The sequence below is a fragment of the Pterocles gutturalis genome, unplaced genomic scaffold (assembly GCF_000699245.1).
Source record: "Pterocles gutturalis isolate BGI_N339 unplaced genomic scaffold, ASM69924v1 scaffold3883, whole genome shotgun sequence".
NCBI classification, from domain to species: domain Eukaryota; kingdom Metazoa; phylum Chordata; class Aves; order Pterocliformes; family Pteroclidae; genus Pterocles; species Pterocles gutturalis.
In genome coordinates this window covers 42604-60901 of record NW_010120176.1, presented here as the reverse complement: position 1 = coordinate 60901, position 18298 = coordinate 42604, and the positions used below count along the sequence as shown (strand labels likewise).

The 18298-nt window shown below is 47.1% G+C and overlaps 2 protein-coding genes across 2 annotated transcripts in view; one reads left to right on the top strand and one right to left on the bottom strand.

Annotated features, from left to right (window-relative positions):
• Nucleotides 1–2367: 2367 nt before the first annotated feature.
• MAP1LC3B (microtubule-associated protein 1 light chain 3 beta) lies at nt 2368–7391 on the top strand (the record flags this gene model as incomplete). The annotated part of the gene is made up of 3 exons (XM_010076783.1): nt 2368–2423; nt 4861–4967; nt 7024–7391. Coding segments are annotated over 3 exons (338 nt in total), but the record flags the coding sequence as incomplete, so codon positions are not given.
• A 6534-nt stretch (nt 7392–13925) lies between these two features.
• The window catches only part of ZCCHC14 (zinc finger, CCHC domain containing 14), a 46919-nt gene continuing 42546 nt past the window's right edge, over nt 13926–18298 (bottom strand). The window contains exons 10-13 of the mRNA XM_010076782.1: nt 17467–17594; nt 16928–17068; nt 15367–16842; nt 13926–14082 (exon numbers count right to left, since the gene is read on the bottom strand). Coding sequence (XP_010075084.1) covers nt 14027–14082; nt 15367–16842; nt 16928–17068; nt 17467–17594 — 1801 coding nt within the window. The 3' untranslated portion in view covers nt 13926–14026. The remainder of the gene's footprint in view (nt 14083–15366; nt 16843–16927; nt 17069–17466; nt 17595–18298) is intronic.

The following is an 18298-nucleotide window of genomic DNA, read 5'->3' as shown; positions in this document are numbered from 1 at the left end:
GAAGGCGGGCCCGGGGTCGGGTTTGGGTGTCCGGGGGGATGAGGGAGCTGTGGAGGGGGGTAGCAGAGCTGCACCGAGGAGGGGGGCTTGGGCTGGGGAGATGGCCTCTTTCCATCGTCCATTATCAACCGTAAAATTCCCAGGAGGCTGGAAACCGCTTCGTATCGTGTGCCAGGAGCAGGGCCTGCCCTTCCCTCCCGTGTCTGCTCAGTGTCCGGCTCTGTCTGCGCTATTGACAGGAGAAATAAGCTCCACTTGCAGCTTGGTGCTTGGCACAGTGGGAGGAATTCTCTGCTTGGGGAGTTGGGAGCGGACTGGGATGTATATGCCTCCTGTCTCTGTTTAGTTACCGAAAACTAGCAAGGCATCGAAAAGAGCTGTGTAATGACGGCTGGGGAAATGAGATTAGTCGCTTTTTGGAAGGAACAGCCTTGTTCGAGCTGTGCCAACGCTTCTTTTTGTGCTTAGGATGGAACCAAAGCAATCAGAGAGCTCACTGTTGGTTCACGTGTGTCAGTGAGGTAGGCTGAAATGCTCCAAGGGTAACGAGAACTGGCAGCATAACCTATTTCTGCATGAACTATAAAATCCCATACAGAAAATGGAATTGGTGGAACTCATTGATCCAGATTTTCTTTTCCTTCTGCCTTTGGGTTAAAGTCAAGCTGCTTAAGAGAGCTTTCTGGTGTGCCCACCCTTGTCTCTGCTGTTCTGTTAACCATAAGCTGTTCTCTGCACTGAAGCGGAGAGAATTTTGATCTAACGAAGTCTGCATTTAAGCTGCCTCTTTCTTGGAGTCTTCCAAACCTGTTGTTGACCCCATCGCCTGTCAGCAGCCTCTGTTGCAGGTATTAAGTTCAGCCAGGATGGCAGCCAAGCAGTTGCCACTGCAACTAATGTCGTCAGAGAACAGTGTTTATCTGTGGCTGACTGAAGCCTGATTTTGAAGACACCGTGTACAATAATCTCAATTATTTGTCCACTTTTTGTTCCTTCTACTCCAGGGAGTTCTGCTGAATAACATTGCCGTGAACAAAAGATGAAAGATAGTCAAAACCTCTCTTTGCTTGCTGGGCTGATGGTTGGTCTCATTCACTCCCCATATCTTTTGTGTTTCTGGTTGATCTTAAAAAGTATTTTAATTAGCTGGTGTCTCTGCCCTTGAAGTGTTAATGCCAGTCTGTAGGAGCATGGCTTAGGCAGTGGGATGTGAAGCAGGATGGCTTTCAGGTTCTCCCTCTTGCAGTCAGGTGAAGTCAGCTTTGCATACTCCTTGCGTTAGTTCTGCTTGATTCACCTCCAGCTTAAAACCGTGATTCACGTGAGTTGCATTTCCTTACCGGGCTCGTAAAAAAGGCGCATGGATGTTATTTCATGCACACAAAATATGGACTAATGGAGAGCTGAGTGATGTTATTGCTGAGTGACGGGGCAGGTCGTGTGTCTGGTGCGTTAGCATACCAGCAGCGAGCCGGGCTGATGGGTGCTGATCTAAGCTCTTCCTCTACCCTGAGCAGCACCTCTCCCTGGGCAGGTGTCTGTTAAAGCTGTGATGCAACACTAAATCTTCTCTCTATGAGGTGTTTATAAGATGGAGATGGCCTGGAAAGCCCCGGCCTGTTGAGAAGAACTGGAGAGGTTAAAATTGAGTTCACTGAATCTGAAAGTAGGTAGGGTATAAGCAGATGCAACTGCCTCTAAAAGCAACTGTGTCTGTTTACTTTGGCTCAGGCTTGTACTTTAGCCTGGCTTATAATATCTGTGCTATTAATATTTATGGCTGAGGAGAGGTGAACTTTATCTCGAAAACTGGCACAGAGAGCAGTGAAATGTCTAGGTACACAAGACCCTACCAACAGCTTCTGCAACAATGGGTGCGGCATAATCAAAATAGAAAACTGTAATTCAGTAATACTAGAACGCGTGGCGTAAGCTGATGCTGCCAGGCTTCGGCTAGTCTTAGGTCTCAAATAATTGTTGACAACTTCCTCCTCTGGGATCTCACAGAAAGAGTCCAGGATATTTAGTCGTTACCTGGGGTGGTGTAATTTGAGGCCATAAATTTATGAGATTAAATATCTGCTGTCGTGGGCAGAAAACGCGGTGTGTGCAGGGAGGAAGCTATCTCCTTTAACGCTTTCTAGGAGTCCCAGGCAGCGTGCGTGCAGTACTTGTCACCTTGGGTTAAAGAGCAAAGTATCGTCTGTCAAAGGAGAGGTTTTACTTGTGACAGTGCTGTCCCGTTTGAAAAATGCTTTGCCCAAATTTGCTTTTGCAGTCCTTCTCTTCAGTGGTGGAGAAATAAAGTAATAGCAGCATTAAGTGTGGATGTTTGAACTGAGGTTTTTTTTTTTTAATCTTTTACAGAGCAAAGAGTGGAAGATGTACGACTGATTCGAGATCAGCATCCAACTAAAATACCAGTAAGTCTGGTTCTTTTCGTTTTTTCACTTCAGTTTCCTGTCTCATGTTGTTTTTAGAAGGTAGAAACCTGTAGAAGAGCTGTCCTGATGAGACCAAATTAAAATTTGGCCGTTCAGGGTTGTTAAGCCTGGATTTCAGAAAGATTTTCAAATGAGTAACCGGCAGTCAGTGTGGTAGAGCAAGGTGCTAGCTGGGGACTGGAGGAAATGGAGTTTCCTGTATATTGAAGCTGCGTGATGTAACTTCATAGCAAACCACACCCTGGCTGAGCTCTGAGATTCTCCTGAGTGTTCAGCTCTTCTCATCTCAGTGTTTTTCCTCTCCAAAAGAAGAGTCTGCACAGGCTAACCAAGAAGAATACACAGTAATGTAAAAGCAGATAGGGCTTTCATCACCAGTCTGTGCTGAGAAAGACAGAAATGCCTGCCTTCTGGGAAATGGGCCTTTGCTTGAGGTCTCCAGAACTGCTGCTGGTCTGTCAAACCCCTCCACTTTGTGTTGGGCCACCTCAAAGAAGGGATCAGCCCTCACCTGGTCACTTGTCTTTAACTGGTCAGCTCCAGATGCTGCCTGAATTCTTATTTTCTTTTATTTGTGGCATCTTCAAGGTTACAAATGCAAAGCCAAGCATCCTAGGAAGCAAAAGGCATGGATGGTGATCTGTCGCTGATGGGTTCCTCACAATTGTTGTGTGAGGCTGTCACCGCAATAAGCAATAAATGCCACCGCCCTTATGGCCATTTGGGGGAACAGGGAAAGTCTCAGGAGATCTTGGGGGACAGAAGAGAGAATTTAATCAAATCCCTCAGCCTTTGGTTCTCAGTGATGAGAGCTGGTGATCCCTGTGAGTGGAAATTTTTCTGTGAACAAACTGCAATTCCAGTGCAGCTTCAGGAACAGAAGCAGTTGTTGCCTCCATGTCAAACAGAAACCGAAAGGTTTTCAGTTTCCCTTTAGCTTTAAAGTTTGAGCTGCTGCTGCTGTTTTACTGATCGGCTGGGTGTGGGAACAAGTAATATTTTATAGCAGAGATTTTCTAACTCTTCTGGAATGAGCAGTTTTCCCAAAAGGCCCCTTCCTAACAAATCTGTTTCCTGCCAGAAGATTGCTTGTTCACCCACCTTTCACAGATCACTCAGCCATAGTCCCCAAGCTCTGTGACCGCGGATAGAAAGCCATTGGTTTATAGCAAAGCTCTCATTTTAAGCCATATTACTAGCAAAAATTGAGAGGTACCTAAGCTGAAGATGCAGCGCTGCAAACTCACAGCTAAGGCAGAGGCCTGCTGGGATCCCTGGAGGCTTGCTTCTGGTTGTTTGTCCACTGCCTCGTTATTATCATTAGCAGTTCTGGATGAGATAAGATGGCAATGTCACGCTAGATAGCAAATCCCTCCTGTGCTGTCAACATCCTTCATTTTGCTTTTGGAAATATTATCTATTGGTTACACTCTACCTTTTTAAAAATAGTGGTTTTTTTTTCCAGAATGAGACAGCATTTATTGAAACTGGTGTAAGGAAGTTTTTTTCTGATATAATTAAATTGGCTCAATATCTCTTCACCTGTGCAACTTTTGAATATCAACACAGCCAGACCCCGTGAGCATGGAAACGATCCAAGAGAACGGTGTCACATAGCTACAGTTGATTTAAAAACAACAAACCCCACGTGGCTGTGGAAATGGGAGTGCACGAATTCTGAGATCATTTCTTAAAAGCAGGAACTACATACAGTTGCTGGGCAGGGTGCTACTTCAGTTGGCAAATTGCAATTTCCTCCTGAACTAAGTAGTTGGAACATAACAATCTTGACAGAATTACTGGTTTGTAAGCATGCTGTCTAGAGATACAGGAGGAGGAAATTCTCTCCTCTGAGGCTTTATACCCTTCAAAAGTAGCTTTCTCTTATGCATTAGACTAACCATGGAAGGTGAATGGAATAGCAGACTAGTCTGGAGGTGTAATTCTTGGAAAGAGATGGCCTAAAACTGGAGAAATTCTAGTGAAAACTGCTTGAGTTTGCAGACTTCTGCAGCAGCCCAAGCCCCTCGGTCAGCCACTGTAATGTGTTAGTGGGAATTGTGCGTTATCTTTTCCTGGGTTTCCTTGTTGCTGGGTAGTTCAGTGCTAGATGAAATGATTCCAGCAAATGACCTGTTCCGAAACTGCACTGAAGCTGCAGATGTTTGCTGTTAAACCCTGTTTGTTACCCCTTCGTGCAGTGACTCTTGCAAACAGGCCAGGAGGGGCAGGTGAAGATAAATATAGTTGTTCCTTTTCAGTTTCAGATACTGCACTCACAAACGAGGGGAAACAGAGGTTAGCAGAAATGCTTGTGCTTTGCTGTGTGTAAAATGGAGAGGGGAGATGAGAGCTCCAGACCCCATTTCTGCCTTTCACATCTGCTGCTCCTTTCTCTTTGTGTTTCTTTTTTCAGGTGATCATTGAAAGATACAAGGGAGAGAAGCAGCTTCCAGTTTTGGATAAGACCAAGTTCCTGGTGCCAGATCATGTCAACATGAGCGAGCTAATCAAAATCATCAGGTAGTATGCTGTGATTTCAGTATAAGCTGCATCAACCTCAGACTGTGATTCTTTGTTCATTCCCCACCTGGCATATGCATTTGGGAATTCTTTAAAGGGAAAATTCATCTGATTAGCACTTGGTGTCATCACTAGGACAAATTCCTGAGAAGGTGCTCTTCCTCTGGCTTTGCTGGAAAAAAACCTCTGGCAAGAGCTGAGCTGTTAGCCTGATGAGAAGAGAAATGACTGGTTCCCAGAGATGTAGGAGGGAGTCAGGGGCCGTGAATCCCTGTCTAACGGGGTGCTCCTGGCCCAGGGCTTCAGCGCTTCCTGCTTGGCTATTTTAGGATGCCTTCTCCGTGTTCTGCTTGGGAGTCCCTCTCCAGAGTGCCTGCCTCTTCCCACCCACTGGAGGGGGAGTTTGGGCTCGTAGCCAGTGCTCTGAGCTGTTGCTTAGGGTTGATGTTGGCCTCCTTTGATCGTGAAATGAGGTTTCCCTCAATGACAGTGGTGAGGCCTGAAAAACACACATGCAGACCGCTGTCTTTTTGTCCCAGCTGTTTGCACAGACTGTGGCTTGGGTACTGTTCCGCTCTGGTGCTTGAGCTTAGCTTATAAGAAAAGGCAAAGGGGAAATAGCCATGGGGTGGAGGTTGTGTGGTCTGAAGTTGTGGTCAGAAATTCTGCTAGAAGTGCATTTCTCCTGGCTTTATGCCAAGAAGGAGTATTTGATTAGTAAAAGTTCTCCAGTGGTAAACTTGGACATTATCAGCAAACCAGAGTTTGCTTTTTGTTAGTCACGGTGTAGCAGGGAGCTGGTTCGTGATGGCCACAAGCTGTTAAAACGGAGAGTTTTCCCACGTGTCCAGACAATTCCCTGCCTCGGAGGCTTGTACAGAAACTGTCTGTTGCAAGCAAATCCCAGCTCTTGCCTGAATAGGAAAGTGAGGTAGGGTTTTGGAGGCAGGAACCGGATTGATCAAGTCTTCCAGCATTTCTCATGAACATTAAAGGCCCTGGGCAAAAAAAGTTAACAGCAAGCTGAAGGATTTTTACCACCTTTTTTCTCTGGCTTCATTGTTAATAGGTGACTTGGTACCAGCTGGACTTGGTCCCCAGCCAGCTCCTGCGCACAGCAGAGCCAGTCCTTCACCCCTCGGAGAGCTGCGGCCCCTGGAGCGATTAGAGCTGGGCTTTAGAAGGGTCCCTTTCCAGGGCTGCGGGAGGCTAAATAAATCCCTGTTTCCAGCTGCTGCCACCCCTCAGCAGTGAGCGGGAGCAGCAGGAAGCTCTCCTGATCTGTTGTTCTTCCCTTCTGTCTTTGGTTGCACCTCTTGCTTACCTGCTTTATGAAGCAGTAGGAGAGCTCCTCTCTGCAAACCTGCTTTCCGGTAGGCAGATGAGCAGAAATACCTGTTTCCCTTCCAACCAGAGTGAACAATTCAAGGGAAATGCCACAGTTAGATGTTCAGTGTGCCACGCAGCCTCTGAAGTCGCTCTCTGCCCTTCCCACGGTGCTTCTCCTGGCAGGGAGGAGAAGAGGGGGCAAGGTGCTCCAAAGGTTAAACGCGGGCTGTTACAGAGCCGGTGAGAAAGTGAGTGTAAAAGGTGCGGGGCCCTTGCGTGGAAGCTCTGCCCGTCCTCCCTCCCCGTCGTCGCACAGATCTGGAGGTCAGCCTGGGTTTACATTTCCAGTGAGATGCTGTGGAGCCAAGCTGTGAGCCAAAGGTCCCGCGGGCCTGGCGCGTTTTGTACAGGGACCATCCTGGCAGGGAGTGCCTCTTCCTTTTCCCTTCAGTTCAGTGCCTGCCTGGAGTGTAGCTTTTCCAGGTAAAGAGGGGCTGCTGTCAGTGGATGTGTTTGATGGGACTTAGTAGATAAATTTAATCCAACCTTGAGGTGGGAAACAAGTGCCTTCTCCAGTGGCAGGGCTCCTTTGGGTGGGGACATCTTACTGCTGTCATGGTGGAGAACTTTTGTTTTGCCACATGTCCTGAAGCCGTTGTTGATTGAACGCAGAGTCCTGACTGTGACACTCCTTCCCTCCTCCACTCCCCCAACCTTCCCCCCCCAGGCGACGCCTGCAGCTGAACTCCAACCAGGCGTTCTTCCTCCTGGTGAACGGACACAGCATGGTGAGCGTTTCCACGCCCATATCCGAGGTGTACGAGAGCGAGAAGGACGAGGATGGGTTCCTGTACATGGTGTACGCCTCTCAGGAGACTTTCGGAGTGCAATCTTCTGTCTAAGACCTGCGAGCGGCTTCTAGCCTAGGATTTTGGTTCACCCTTGGCCATCACCCCCACTCTTCCCCACACACACCCCAGGGAAAGAAACGGATGTCACCTACGCTCTCAGTACCTTAGCATAGTCTTGCTTTAGCAGGTGTCTCATCTTACCTTGCCTTGTTTGTGACTATTAAACAGTACAGACGAGCACCTCTGGCTTTGAAACCTGCTGTAATATTCCACACAGGCACATTTACATTTCTGGACTTTTATGAATGGAACCCAGTTGTGCATGTGACAATTGCAAATAAAGGGACACTCGATTGACTTGAACAAGCAAACAGGCACCAGGGAGGAGCTGACGTGTTTTGTGTGACAGTGTTCTGGAAAATCTCCCTATGATTCCTTAAAGTTTTTGGTGTTGTTTTTTTTTTCCTAAATGGGAAAGCTTCTCATGAGAGCAAATATGTTTTAATGTTCCAAAGTGGAGCTTTGTCTTCTGCAGCTCGATGAGACTCGTGTCAGTGCTGCAGTGAGCTAAGGCAAGTGCTTGGGGTGAGCTGGGGGAGTACAACTCTTTTTTGTCTCCGTTTTTTTGTGGCACCACAAACTTAGGAATGGTGCCAGTTTCTGAAATACTCATACCAAACACCACAGCTTTACTGTAGTTTTAGGAAGTGTTTAACTGTAAAAGACACACCTGGACAGGTAACGCTGAAATAAACTCCCCTCTGTTATGAATTTCCAACGCCTGTGTATTCAGTGAAACACTGGTGTTCATACGAGCTCGCTTCCAAAAGATCATCCCCCCGGCCCAGAGGTTTGCCGTTCCCTCGCCCGGCAGAGGCTCTGCTGGGAGGAGGTGGTCGAGGGGCCCGCTGCCAGCACCCAGGGCGGTCAGGATGTGTGCAGCCGGTGCTGAGCAGGCTTGTGCAGTCAGACATGAGCCATGCCCGATCGCTCGCGGTCTCAGGAGCACTGCCCGTCCTCGCCATTCCCATCTCCTCGGCAGGGTGGGTGCATTCAGGCCCTCGGATGTGAGCGGGCGAACGGCTTTGTTCACCCCTCTGTACGGAACGCTGGACTCGGCCGTGCCACTGGAATTACCATCCCACACTGCCTGGCCAGTCTGCCGCTGGTTTTGCATGTTCCCACCGAGGGGGGGGGGTCAGGGAGAACCACTTTTAGAAGCAGCTCACGGCCAGGAGTTGCTGTTGGGAGTTGACGAACAAATGATTTTTTTTTTCCCATCATCACTGAAGTCTCCTGCCACTTGCACGGGGTTTGGAAGATCTTGGTGTTACTACTGTCCTGAGCAGGGAGGCAGCCTGTGCGGAGGAAAGGTATCCCGTAGGACCTGTGTTTTTCCTCTAGAGTTGTTGTGAAGCATAGCAGGATGAGATTACTCTTGTATATTATGTGTCTGTGAACTAACTCCATCTGTTACTGGAAGCTAACTTACTCTAACGGGGGAAAAAGAAGCAATACTACTGCGTCCTGGCACTCTAGCTCCATAAGGTGTACAGTTTGTACCATCTACGCCTCTTTGCATGCATCTCGTTCACGACGCTTAACTTCAGATTTTTTTTATTGTTCTTTGTGTTTTTACTCCAAGGTAAAACTTTTAAATGCAGCTTGTTCTATGTTTAGTTTTGTTCGTGTAAGAAATTGTTTAACTCATAACTGACAACCATACTTGTAATTACGACGTGATTGACTGATATTCCTGTACAAATGTTGCTTTTTTAAAATTAATACAGTGCTGATATGGATGGATTACATCCCAACTTCATTACGGCTTGTGTGGTTATTTCTGGACCGCTCTCTTAAATCACGTCTCTGCAGGGAAGGGCACAGAGGGCTGTTCACCTGCTTCGGGATGTGCACGATGAAGTTAAATCCTGCTGACAGCGACTAGACACTGTCCTGAAACCTGCCACACTGCCGACCACGAACAACCCGGAGAGGGAGCTGCCACCCTCCAGGAGGAGCAGTTTCAGGTGTAACCCCTGTAAAACAGCTCTGCTCTCTGCATGGGCACGGCCTGGGGCGTCCTGCACACGGGTGGGTTTCCATCTCCTGTTTTGTTCCTGCTCGACCAACCTCTCCCTCACGGCCTCAGAATCCTGATGCTCTCATGAGCAGGACTTTGCTGATCAGGAGGGACCCCAGGCACCGGGCACAGAGGGTGTAAGGCTGCAGCGAGCTGGGGATTGATTCCTTTCGCTTACCCCGGCCTGTGGCTTCCTCTGCAATCACTGCAGATGTCCCCTCGCGAGGGGCAAGCGAGGTGGCGGAGTGGAGTCCGGAGGCTGCTGCAGAACAGGGCACACAGCTTCCCTGCTCGTCCTGCCCTGTGAAACCAGCTGCGGGCCTGGGTGGGCAGCTGGAGCCCCGGCACGGCAGCTCTCGGTGACAAAGAGCGAGCGCAAACCCTTTCAGAGCAGCTCGGCTGAGAGCCGAGTCCAGGAGAGGCCCTGCCAGAGATCCAGGATTCGTGAGCAGGTGTCTGGGTGGAGAGACAGCAAAAAGGAATAAAGAGAACTAAAAAATAAAAAAAGACCCTGGTAACTGCCAAGTTGGAGAAGCCCTCACACAGATGAAGCCCCTTTAAATTAAAAAAAAAAACAGAGGGATTCTGTTTAACTCTTTATTTTCCATACATTAAATTTACTCAGATAAAAACATTCTAAAAATGTACAATTTTACTTTTAACAAAGTATAATAAAACATAAAAATCCCAATACCAGAATACTTGACATTTACAATTCAAAATCAAATTAGCTGAATATTAAATATTTACAAAACTATTTAAAATATTTATAAAGTTAACATGCACAATTTGTAATACTAGAATTGACCGAAGTAAAAGAAATGGCTCAAATGGGAGCAGGAGTTTCCTTCATTCCTAGCGGAAAGTTATGTCCAAGAGAAGCTGTTAATCTGCACTTGAAAACACACAGGATTTGCTTTCTGCTTCAGTACCAACACGTTTCTTGCTTCAGTAAGAAAAATTTAAGAGAGCAAACAGGTAGTTCCGAGGGTTGATTACGGTGGGCAGGGGCGGAGGGAGGGTTTCCAGGGCCTCAACCAGCACAAGAGTTTCCTAGACTCCTGCAAGCGCTCGGTGAGATGGATTTCCATCCAGATTTGCCCCCCATCCATCTCATTTAACAGGTTCTAGACTACCCCAAATCCACAGCTCTGAGTGTCCGTGACCTCCAATAAACAGCCAGCCAGCTAACCCCTTGGCAGGGCTTTCGGGTGATTTTTATTTTGGGGAGGAGTCTTGCTCTGCCAAATGACCACAGATGACGTTTCATTTTTGAGTACCTTCACCCTGAAGCTTGCAAGCGAGCAATGTCATGGAACAGAATTGGGGGTGATGGTGAAGGTCTAGCCTTAGACCTTTTTGGAAGTCTGGCGCTTAATTTGCCAAGATTTAATGACCGTGGAAAGAAAAAAGTTTTACAAAAAGTGGAGTGTGACATGTTATTTTAAGGAAAAAGCGTTGTGGAACTCTCTGATCAATACCTCGCTTGCTAAAATGACGCTTCCCTCTTCGCTCTCCTGCTGTTTCGCATCCTGGCATGTTTATTAATGCTTCATTTGCAGACTGCCAGTGCGAGGAGGAGTTTGCTGGAAATTCCATCCTATTTCGAGTATTTCCATCACCAGTGCTCCCAAATGGAAAACACTTCTGCAACTGCACCGCACGTCGCTCGCTTCCTGGAGGGAAGACTCGTCACTAACTTCTCTGTGCCCCTGCAGGGAGATGACTTGGGATTCCCTTCTGCCTTATACATAAAAATCATTTCCACAGTGAAATCCATTTTGAGAACTCATTCTTCTTATACTTTTAGGACAAAGACAGGAATAAATAGCATTCTTTGAAGTCTCCATCTTTCAGTGTGTATAAAAATAGGTTTTAAGAACTGGTTCGTTCAGCCAGTGAAGCTGGAATTACTATTCTAAAACAAGCTGCCTTGGTTTTTTGGGGGGGGAAAGATGGATTTGTGCCTTTTAAAAACAGATGAAGGATTATTTTATGGAACTAAAGTGCTCTGTCCGGACTTACCAGCTTTGGTTGTTCTTGGTACAAAGTGGGCAGCGTTCGCTAACAGATCTGAAGCTGCAACTCGCTCTGATGTAGGGAAGGCTCTGCAATCGCTGCTGGCTCATCAGACGTTTCTCTGTTACACTCGTGTTGCTTTAAGGTACTCAAAACCTCTGAATTTGAACTTATTCTAAAACCAGACCATTTAAAAACGTTACCTAAAAGTACACATAAGCCACTTTAAGAAACATCAGCCTTAACTTTATACAAAAGGAAACAATCCCAAAGAAAGCTCTGAAGAAAGGAATGACACAGTTTGCTGGACAGAAGTTCAGTTTTACAGTCCTTTTGTTCGGTTTCGACTCTGTGATGAATATTAGACGAGACTACACGCCCAGCCTTGGGCATTGGAACAAAATGTAACTGGTACAGAAATTCTTTTTTTTTTTTTTTTGCTGTTGATTTTTGCTATTTTGAGAGGGTTTTTAACACTGTGTTAAAATACAGTTTATTTCAATACAATTCAGTTTTAAAATATCGTTTTAAAAAAGTAAAAAAAAAAAAAGTTAAGGTTTGGCTTTCAGCACATGTTCCAGGCCACTGGAGAGACCCTCAAAGCTGTAAATCGTAAACATCATCACTGAAAACTGCACGTTTCCTTCAGCGTAATCCAGCGTGACAGATTGTTCCTACCATTGTCTCAAGCTCATTAAGGCAAAGTAAATTGCATTGTCAGTTTTCATCACTTTAGTGTTGCAGGTCTGAAGGTTGTTCGTTAGGACACAGGTAAGCTCAGCCGCAGGCAGAGCAGCCGGAAGCGTTCCGAGTGCGCGCAACGCTGCGGGGAGGGCGAGCTGGGCTCAGAATACACTAATTGGATTGTTTTTCATTGCATAGGAATAAAAAAATATGTTTTGTTTTGTTTTGTTTTTTTTAAACCAAACGTTATACAGATTTAGATTTTGGTTTCCATGAAGCCAAACCCGCTATGAGCTGCAGATCGCTTCCTGGACCGAGTTTGGTTTCTTGCCATCCCACATTCCCGTGCCTCTCCGGTGATGCTCGCTTATCCCACTTGCCCCCCAGGTGAGGCTGGACTGCCCAGCTGAGAAAGCGGGACTGAAGGATGGCCCAGAACATTTCTTTCCTATGACCATGGTCCAGGAAGGTCTCGACTCTCAAGCGGCTGCGCTACCCCCTCCCGCGGACGTCTCGCTGCTACGGCCCCGTCTCCTCGGGGCAGCTCTGCTCCACTTCAAAACCTCCTGCTCGGGTCTGACTTTCCTCGCTTCCAAGCCAAGCTGCGCCACTACAAACACTAGTTACTCATCCTGGTGTGGTTTTAATTGGTGTCAGAAATACCTCCAAGTGTAAACAAGGCTTCAGACTTTAAAGGTGTCTTCCAAATTACAGAATGCACGATCTCTCTGGCAGACGTTGGAAAGAGAAGGCCTCACCCTTCCACTGCTGTCAGATTCCCCGGGTGAGCCATGAGGATCTTCTTTCAACCAGACAGGACCAAACTCTTTCAAATGAGCAGTTCAGGGTTTGTTTGGCTTCCTCTCAAGTCCTAATTTTGATTTGTCACCCACAAATTATGTACGCTAAGTAGTTAACACCAAAGCTAGTCATCTACAATCTATTGCAACGAAGGAGGCTGACAAGAAATCCTTCAAAGTCTTGAGAATAATGACGTTTCCTACCTTTTACATGTTTGACTTCTACCACTTCTGAATCCTGTAGCAAATACCTTGGGGTAGGAGTCAAAGGTTGGGGGGTTTTTTTTTATATATAAAGTAAAGCAAAAGCTTACAAACTCTGCTGCCAGAGTTCTTTTTTTTTTTTTTTTAAGGATGATTTAAAATTCATTTACAAAAGCAGAATAATAAGGTTTCTGTGAAAGAGACCTATATACAGTAACAGGACGTAAAGGTTGTTTAGTGTATTACAGGAAAATATCCTTGAAGCCTTTATGACTCTGAAGTCTCTGGGACTTGGACCCTTGGAAACGGAGTTTATTCCACTGCTGGGAACCCAGCACTATCTAGTAATAAGTGAGACAATGAAGCACGAGTTTGTTTCCAGAAGGAACCGAAACTGCCGCGTGTGTTCTTTTGGAAGGGAAAGGAGAGATTAAGATTGTTATGGTGTGGTTAAGTCGCGTAGCCTGCTGGTGCCAATTTTTAGAAGTTGGAACTTCTTTGCCTCTTGCACTGGTCTCAGAGTGACACTGTCTGCTCAAAGTGCAGAAAGCTTGAAGAGTTTTACATTCTTCTGTAGTGCAATCCTTAAAAATCCCAGAGATTAGTGCCTGATCACTTTTGAAAAAAAGTAGACATTTTACCTAGCCCAGGGGTGCCAAAGTCCTTCTGGCGAACGGCCGCTCCTCCCTTCAGCCTCCAGCTTCCCCTCCAGAATGTAGCTGCCCTGGAGTCAGACGTTTCACCTTAGAAAGTCCACATATGGCAACATTCTCCAGAAAAAAAAAAAAAAGTCGGTTGGATGTTGTACTTGCCACAGAAAACGCAGCTGGCCAGCTCCACCACCCATCCGGTACGCGTCGCTCCTATGACACCGAGTCAGAAGTTCCAACAAGATCCGAGCTTGAATTTGGCAATCGAAAATGGGTCTGATGCACCCCTAAGCTAGATTTTCTACCTAGTCTAATAAAGTAAAGCACCTTTGGATTAAAAAATACATTAAGCTTAACAGCAACTGGACGTCTCAGTTTTGTATTTCAAGCTCCTTACGTCTCCATGGCTTACAGTATTTTCTTGCCAGATGATAAAATATCAGTCTGTGGAGTCAAGACTTTCAGAGGGAGGAGCGTATTTCAGCCTAAACGTACCTGCGGGAGAGGAAACAGAAGAATTAAACAACATCAGCCTTCCTGCAGCCATTGCATCTCAGAATTTTCTAAAACAACCTGCTTCCTCTTAGAGATGTAATGCAGTATCACAGCCCACACCAGCCGGCAGCACCGCGGTGAAGCTGCGGAAGAGGCTGACAAGCGTCTGTCTGCAGCTGGCGGACAGGAAAATCAAAGGATAGTCTTAAACAGTAAAAGTCACTGGCTCAGAGGTAGTTTCAGGGCTGGCAAAAATTAGTTTGGGATAGTTTAAAGGGAAATTTAATTAATGAAATGAAACTCAACATAAAAAGACAGCAGGCTGCGTTCCTGAAGTTCTCCAAATGAGGACTGACGAGGCAGTGTCACTTCTCTCCCACTGGCCACTATCAAAATATTAGCCACAGAACCTCCCCTAATTAGCTCCATTTTAGCACTGATGTAAATTGCTGCCTCCAAACCAGTCGCTTGTTAATTTATAGTGGGCAAATACTTGAGACCTTGTCTGCACCGTATAAAAATGAACACAGACCTACGCTCCAGACAAAATGAAATGTTAAATACAACACCTCAGAGCTGTTTGCTCCAGTCAAAAGTTCAGATTTAATTTTTTAAGCCTACACCACACGCAAATTACCTCAACACAATATGTCAATCAAAATAAAAAGGATAAACGTGACTAGAAAGTGCTCTCAGGAAAGTAACATTTCTCTCGTAGTTGTTTCCCACCCAGAATTAGAGATTGCAGCTCTCTCCTGCAGCAGCCTGTGCTGTAGCCATGTAAGGAACACACCCTGCAAGCCAAGCACAGCAGCGAACACCGGACCTTCGAGGGCCTTTGAGCAGGAATTCTTCATTTAAATTACTGTTTTGGGGAGAATGGGAAAGGGGGAACAGAGATGTTCAGTTTGTGAACTTCCAGGGCAACTTGCAGTCTTAACCAAAGGTGACCTGGATGATAAGGTGTAAGCAGCAACAACAATTCCTTTTAAATCTGTCCCGAGAAGTCCCCTCCCTTCCACAGTGCTTGCTTCTCCGCTTCCCAGAAACCAGCACGAGCCCCACGGAGCACCTGGGTCTGACCCAGGGCCTTACTAAGGACCCTGGCCTCGTGTTGGGTCTGCACACACACAAAAAAAAAATTTTGATTTTTGCAAATATAGCTCAAAACTGCCAGCTTTCAAGAACAAGTCAGAAATTAAAAGATCTGGCACTGCCACCAGACCCCCTCCTGCCCTCGGGGCACACAGCCAGTCCCGCATCCGTCCCTCCGCCTGCTTTTACCTTGTCGATTGAAATCCATCGGCGGCTGTTTGCAGTCCTGAGCTCTGTGACCACTGGCCCCACAGTTGTAACAGGAGAGATTCCCATTTTTTTTGTGACTCGAACCATTGCTGTTGCCCATCATTCCCTGTGCCTGATACACGCCTGCTGCACCTGCCATAAAGTTCTGCATCGGCGGTACCGCAAACGTCGACTGCCCGGTCATGACCGAGTCCGGGGCTATACCGCTGTTGTAGGCGGTGTGGACCACAGGGAAAGTCGTGCTGCTGTTGTACTGCTGCGTGTTGATGTAGCCGTTACTACACAAAGGGTTGAAGGGCAGAAACGGAAAAGTAAACATAGAAGGTCCTGAAAACGGGTGCTGAAAATAGTTAGCGTAGCTGACGGTCATACCGCTGGAGCCACAGTTCCCGCTGCACCCGCAGGAGCTGCACACCATGCACCCGGGCGGCTGCGGCTGCTGCTGCTGGTGGTGATGGTGGTGGTGGTTCTGGTTTGGTACTGGGATGCTCCCTGCGGATCCGCTGCTGCTGCTGCTGCTGCTACTGCTGCTGCTGCTGCTGCTGCTGCTGTAGAAGTTGTTGTCGGCAACAGAGGAGAGCGTGGGGCTGGAGCTGGGTGCAGGGCAGCTGGGTAAATTCGCCATGGTCGCAAACGACGTGGAGGGGTGGCTGCTGGAGGAGGCTGCGTTACTGTTTGCGCAGAAGCTGCCTTGCATCGGCGCCACCGGCACGCTGCTCATTGCAGAAAAGGCAACTTTGGTGTTGGCTGTGTACAGAGCAGTCCGGGGGTTTATTATTGCAGGGGACACCGTTATTTGCATATTACTGGAGCAGGAAGTTTGTCCGGCAATGGCAGAATCAGTAGGAAGAGATGAAGACACCAGGAGTTTGATGGGTGGACGAGCCACGTGGAAGACTGTGCTGGATGTTACAGTAGCAGCAGTGCTCGTTTCTACTATTAATCCTGGCTGCTGAGCTGTTTTTATCACTCTGTCCAGCGTCGAAGCATGTACGACTTTGGTTCGAGGACCAAAGTTAATAGTAGACGTGGGTGAGCTGTTCTCCGCCGCCCCTGACAGCACTTGCAAGGGCTGGTGGGGGGAAGATGCAGACATGACGTCCACCACTGTGTTTCCAAAGCTCTTTTCCATTTTTATGCTGCCCCTAGGTCCAGGAGAAACTTTATTTCTTTCTTCTAAAGATAAAAGAGAATGCATAGACGATGAAAGTAGCTTCATGTCTGCATTGCCACGGTCTGACTTGTGCACCGAATTGAGCATCCGGATGGGGGTGATATGAGAGGAGGCCGCTGACATCATTTGCATTGGCAAAGCATGGTGGCCGGACGGATTGGAGCCTGCATCGTTTTGCACTGGTAAGACCTGAGCCGTGGGTCTGGCAGAGCTTGAAGTGAAATGATTCAGTAACATCACTGGCTTCTCCTTTTCTGAACCATCTAAGTGGATCTCTAAACCTGGGGACAGAAACATCTATAAATACAACTACTTCACTAGACAAAGCTGGCAACACAGGCACCCTTTTTGGCTTTTTCTGCTTACGTCTCTCGTTCTCCTCAGCACTGTCCGAGCTCTCCTCCCTTGTCTGGATCCCCATGGGGCTGGAAGAAGAGCTGGAGTACTCGGAGGAGCTGCCCTCGCGGGGCAGTGGGTGGGCTGGCTGATCCACGTCCACTCGCAGCTCTGCAGATAAAGGGTGTGCGAGCAATCAGGGAATGCAAACAGGAGTGCTAACACCTACTGGAGAGGACCTGATTACAACTGCTTCATGACACACCTAGTACACAGCGGTGCTCAAGATTTACAGAGATGCACCAGCCAAGAATCAGGAATCTGGAGGCGTAACGGTTGCTGAGAAGTGCAGCTAGCCATGCACACGGGAGCCGTGACGAGGCAACTACTTTTTATTATATATACACAGGAATCAAACTTTTTGATTGCTCCCTATTAAGCCAATGGCATTTTGGAAGATAAAGCTTAGGAGAGGTTGGTGAAAAAGCACTACAAGAACGAGCTTGCTCTTGTGCAAGGACATAGTCAGCCCTGAGAGCGCAGCGGAGTCCTCTGCTCCTCGTTCTTACCTGCAGCGTGGTTGCCACGAATGCTCTGGATAGGCCCCACGTGTGTCGTAGGGGGAACCCTTGCCACACCGCTGCTGGTAACCGAGGAAGGTGGTGTGGGGTTTAGGCACCGTTTCTCCGATTTTTCTCTATAGGGTGATGGAAAAATGTATGAAGAAACAAAAACTGGCTAAAGCACAACAACAGATAAATCAGTTTCTGAATGAAACCAAAGCAGACAAAGCCCACTAAATAATCCACCAAGCTGTTAGGCTAAATTCAAATGGAAACATTTGGAAATCACATCAATCTTGACCATAGCTTCTTGCCAGCAGTTACATTTGGACTATTTGCCATCTGATTACAATACTAACAGTCTTATTTGTACAAGGGAAAACATCACCAAATGGTGACTACAGTCCGTCACACGTTACGTAAACGTGTCCCAAACCTAGCCCTGCATACCGAAACCAAAGAGAAGCCAAATGCAGTCCAAAGTTTTCATTTGGCAAACACACTCTGGAAAAACTAAGACTGATGAAAAATGCTGTCAAGGAGCTTTGATAAATGTGCATGGATTTGGATTTTTTTAATTGATTTTTAAGCAACTGCAATAGCTACAGAATAAACATTTCCTCTAAATGGAGTTATAAAAAAATAGGACAATCTGTTGCATCAGTTTCCCCAAAGGGCTGTTAATACTGCACAGAGCACTGGCCTTCTTTATATCGCCTTCACCACATACGGCTGTGATTTTCCTGGGACCAGGGTTACCTGCAACAGCCCTGACCTTCAGTGGTTTGTCCCCAGATCCTGTGTGGGTATTATCTGGCACCCCGCGCCCCAGCTCTGG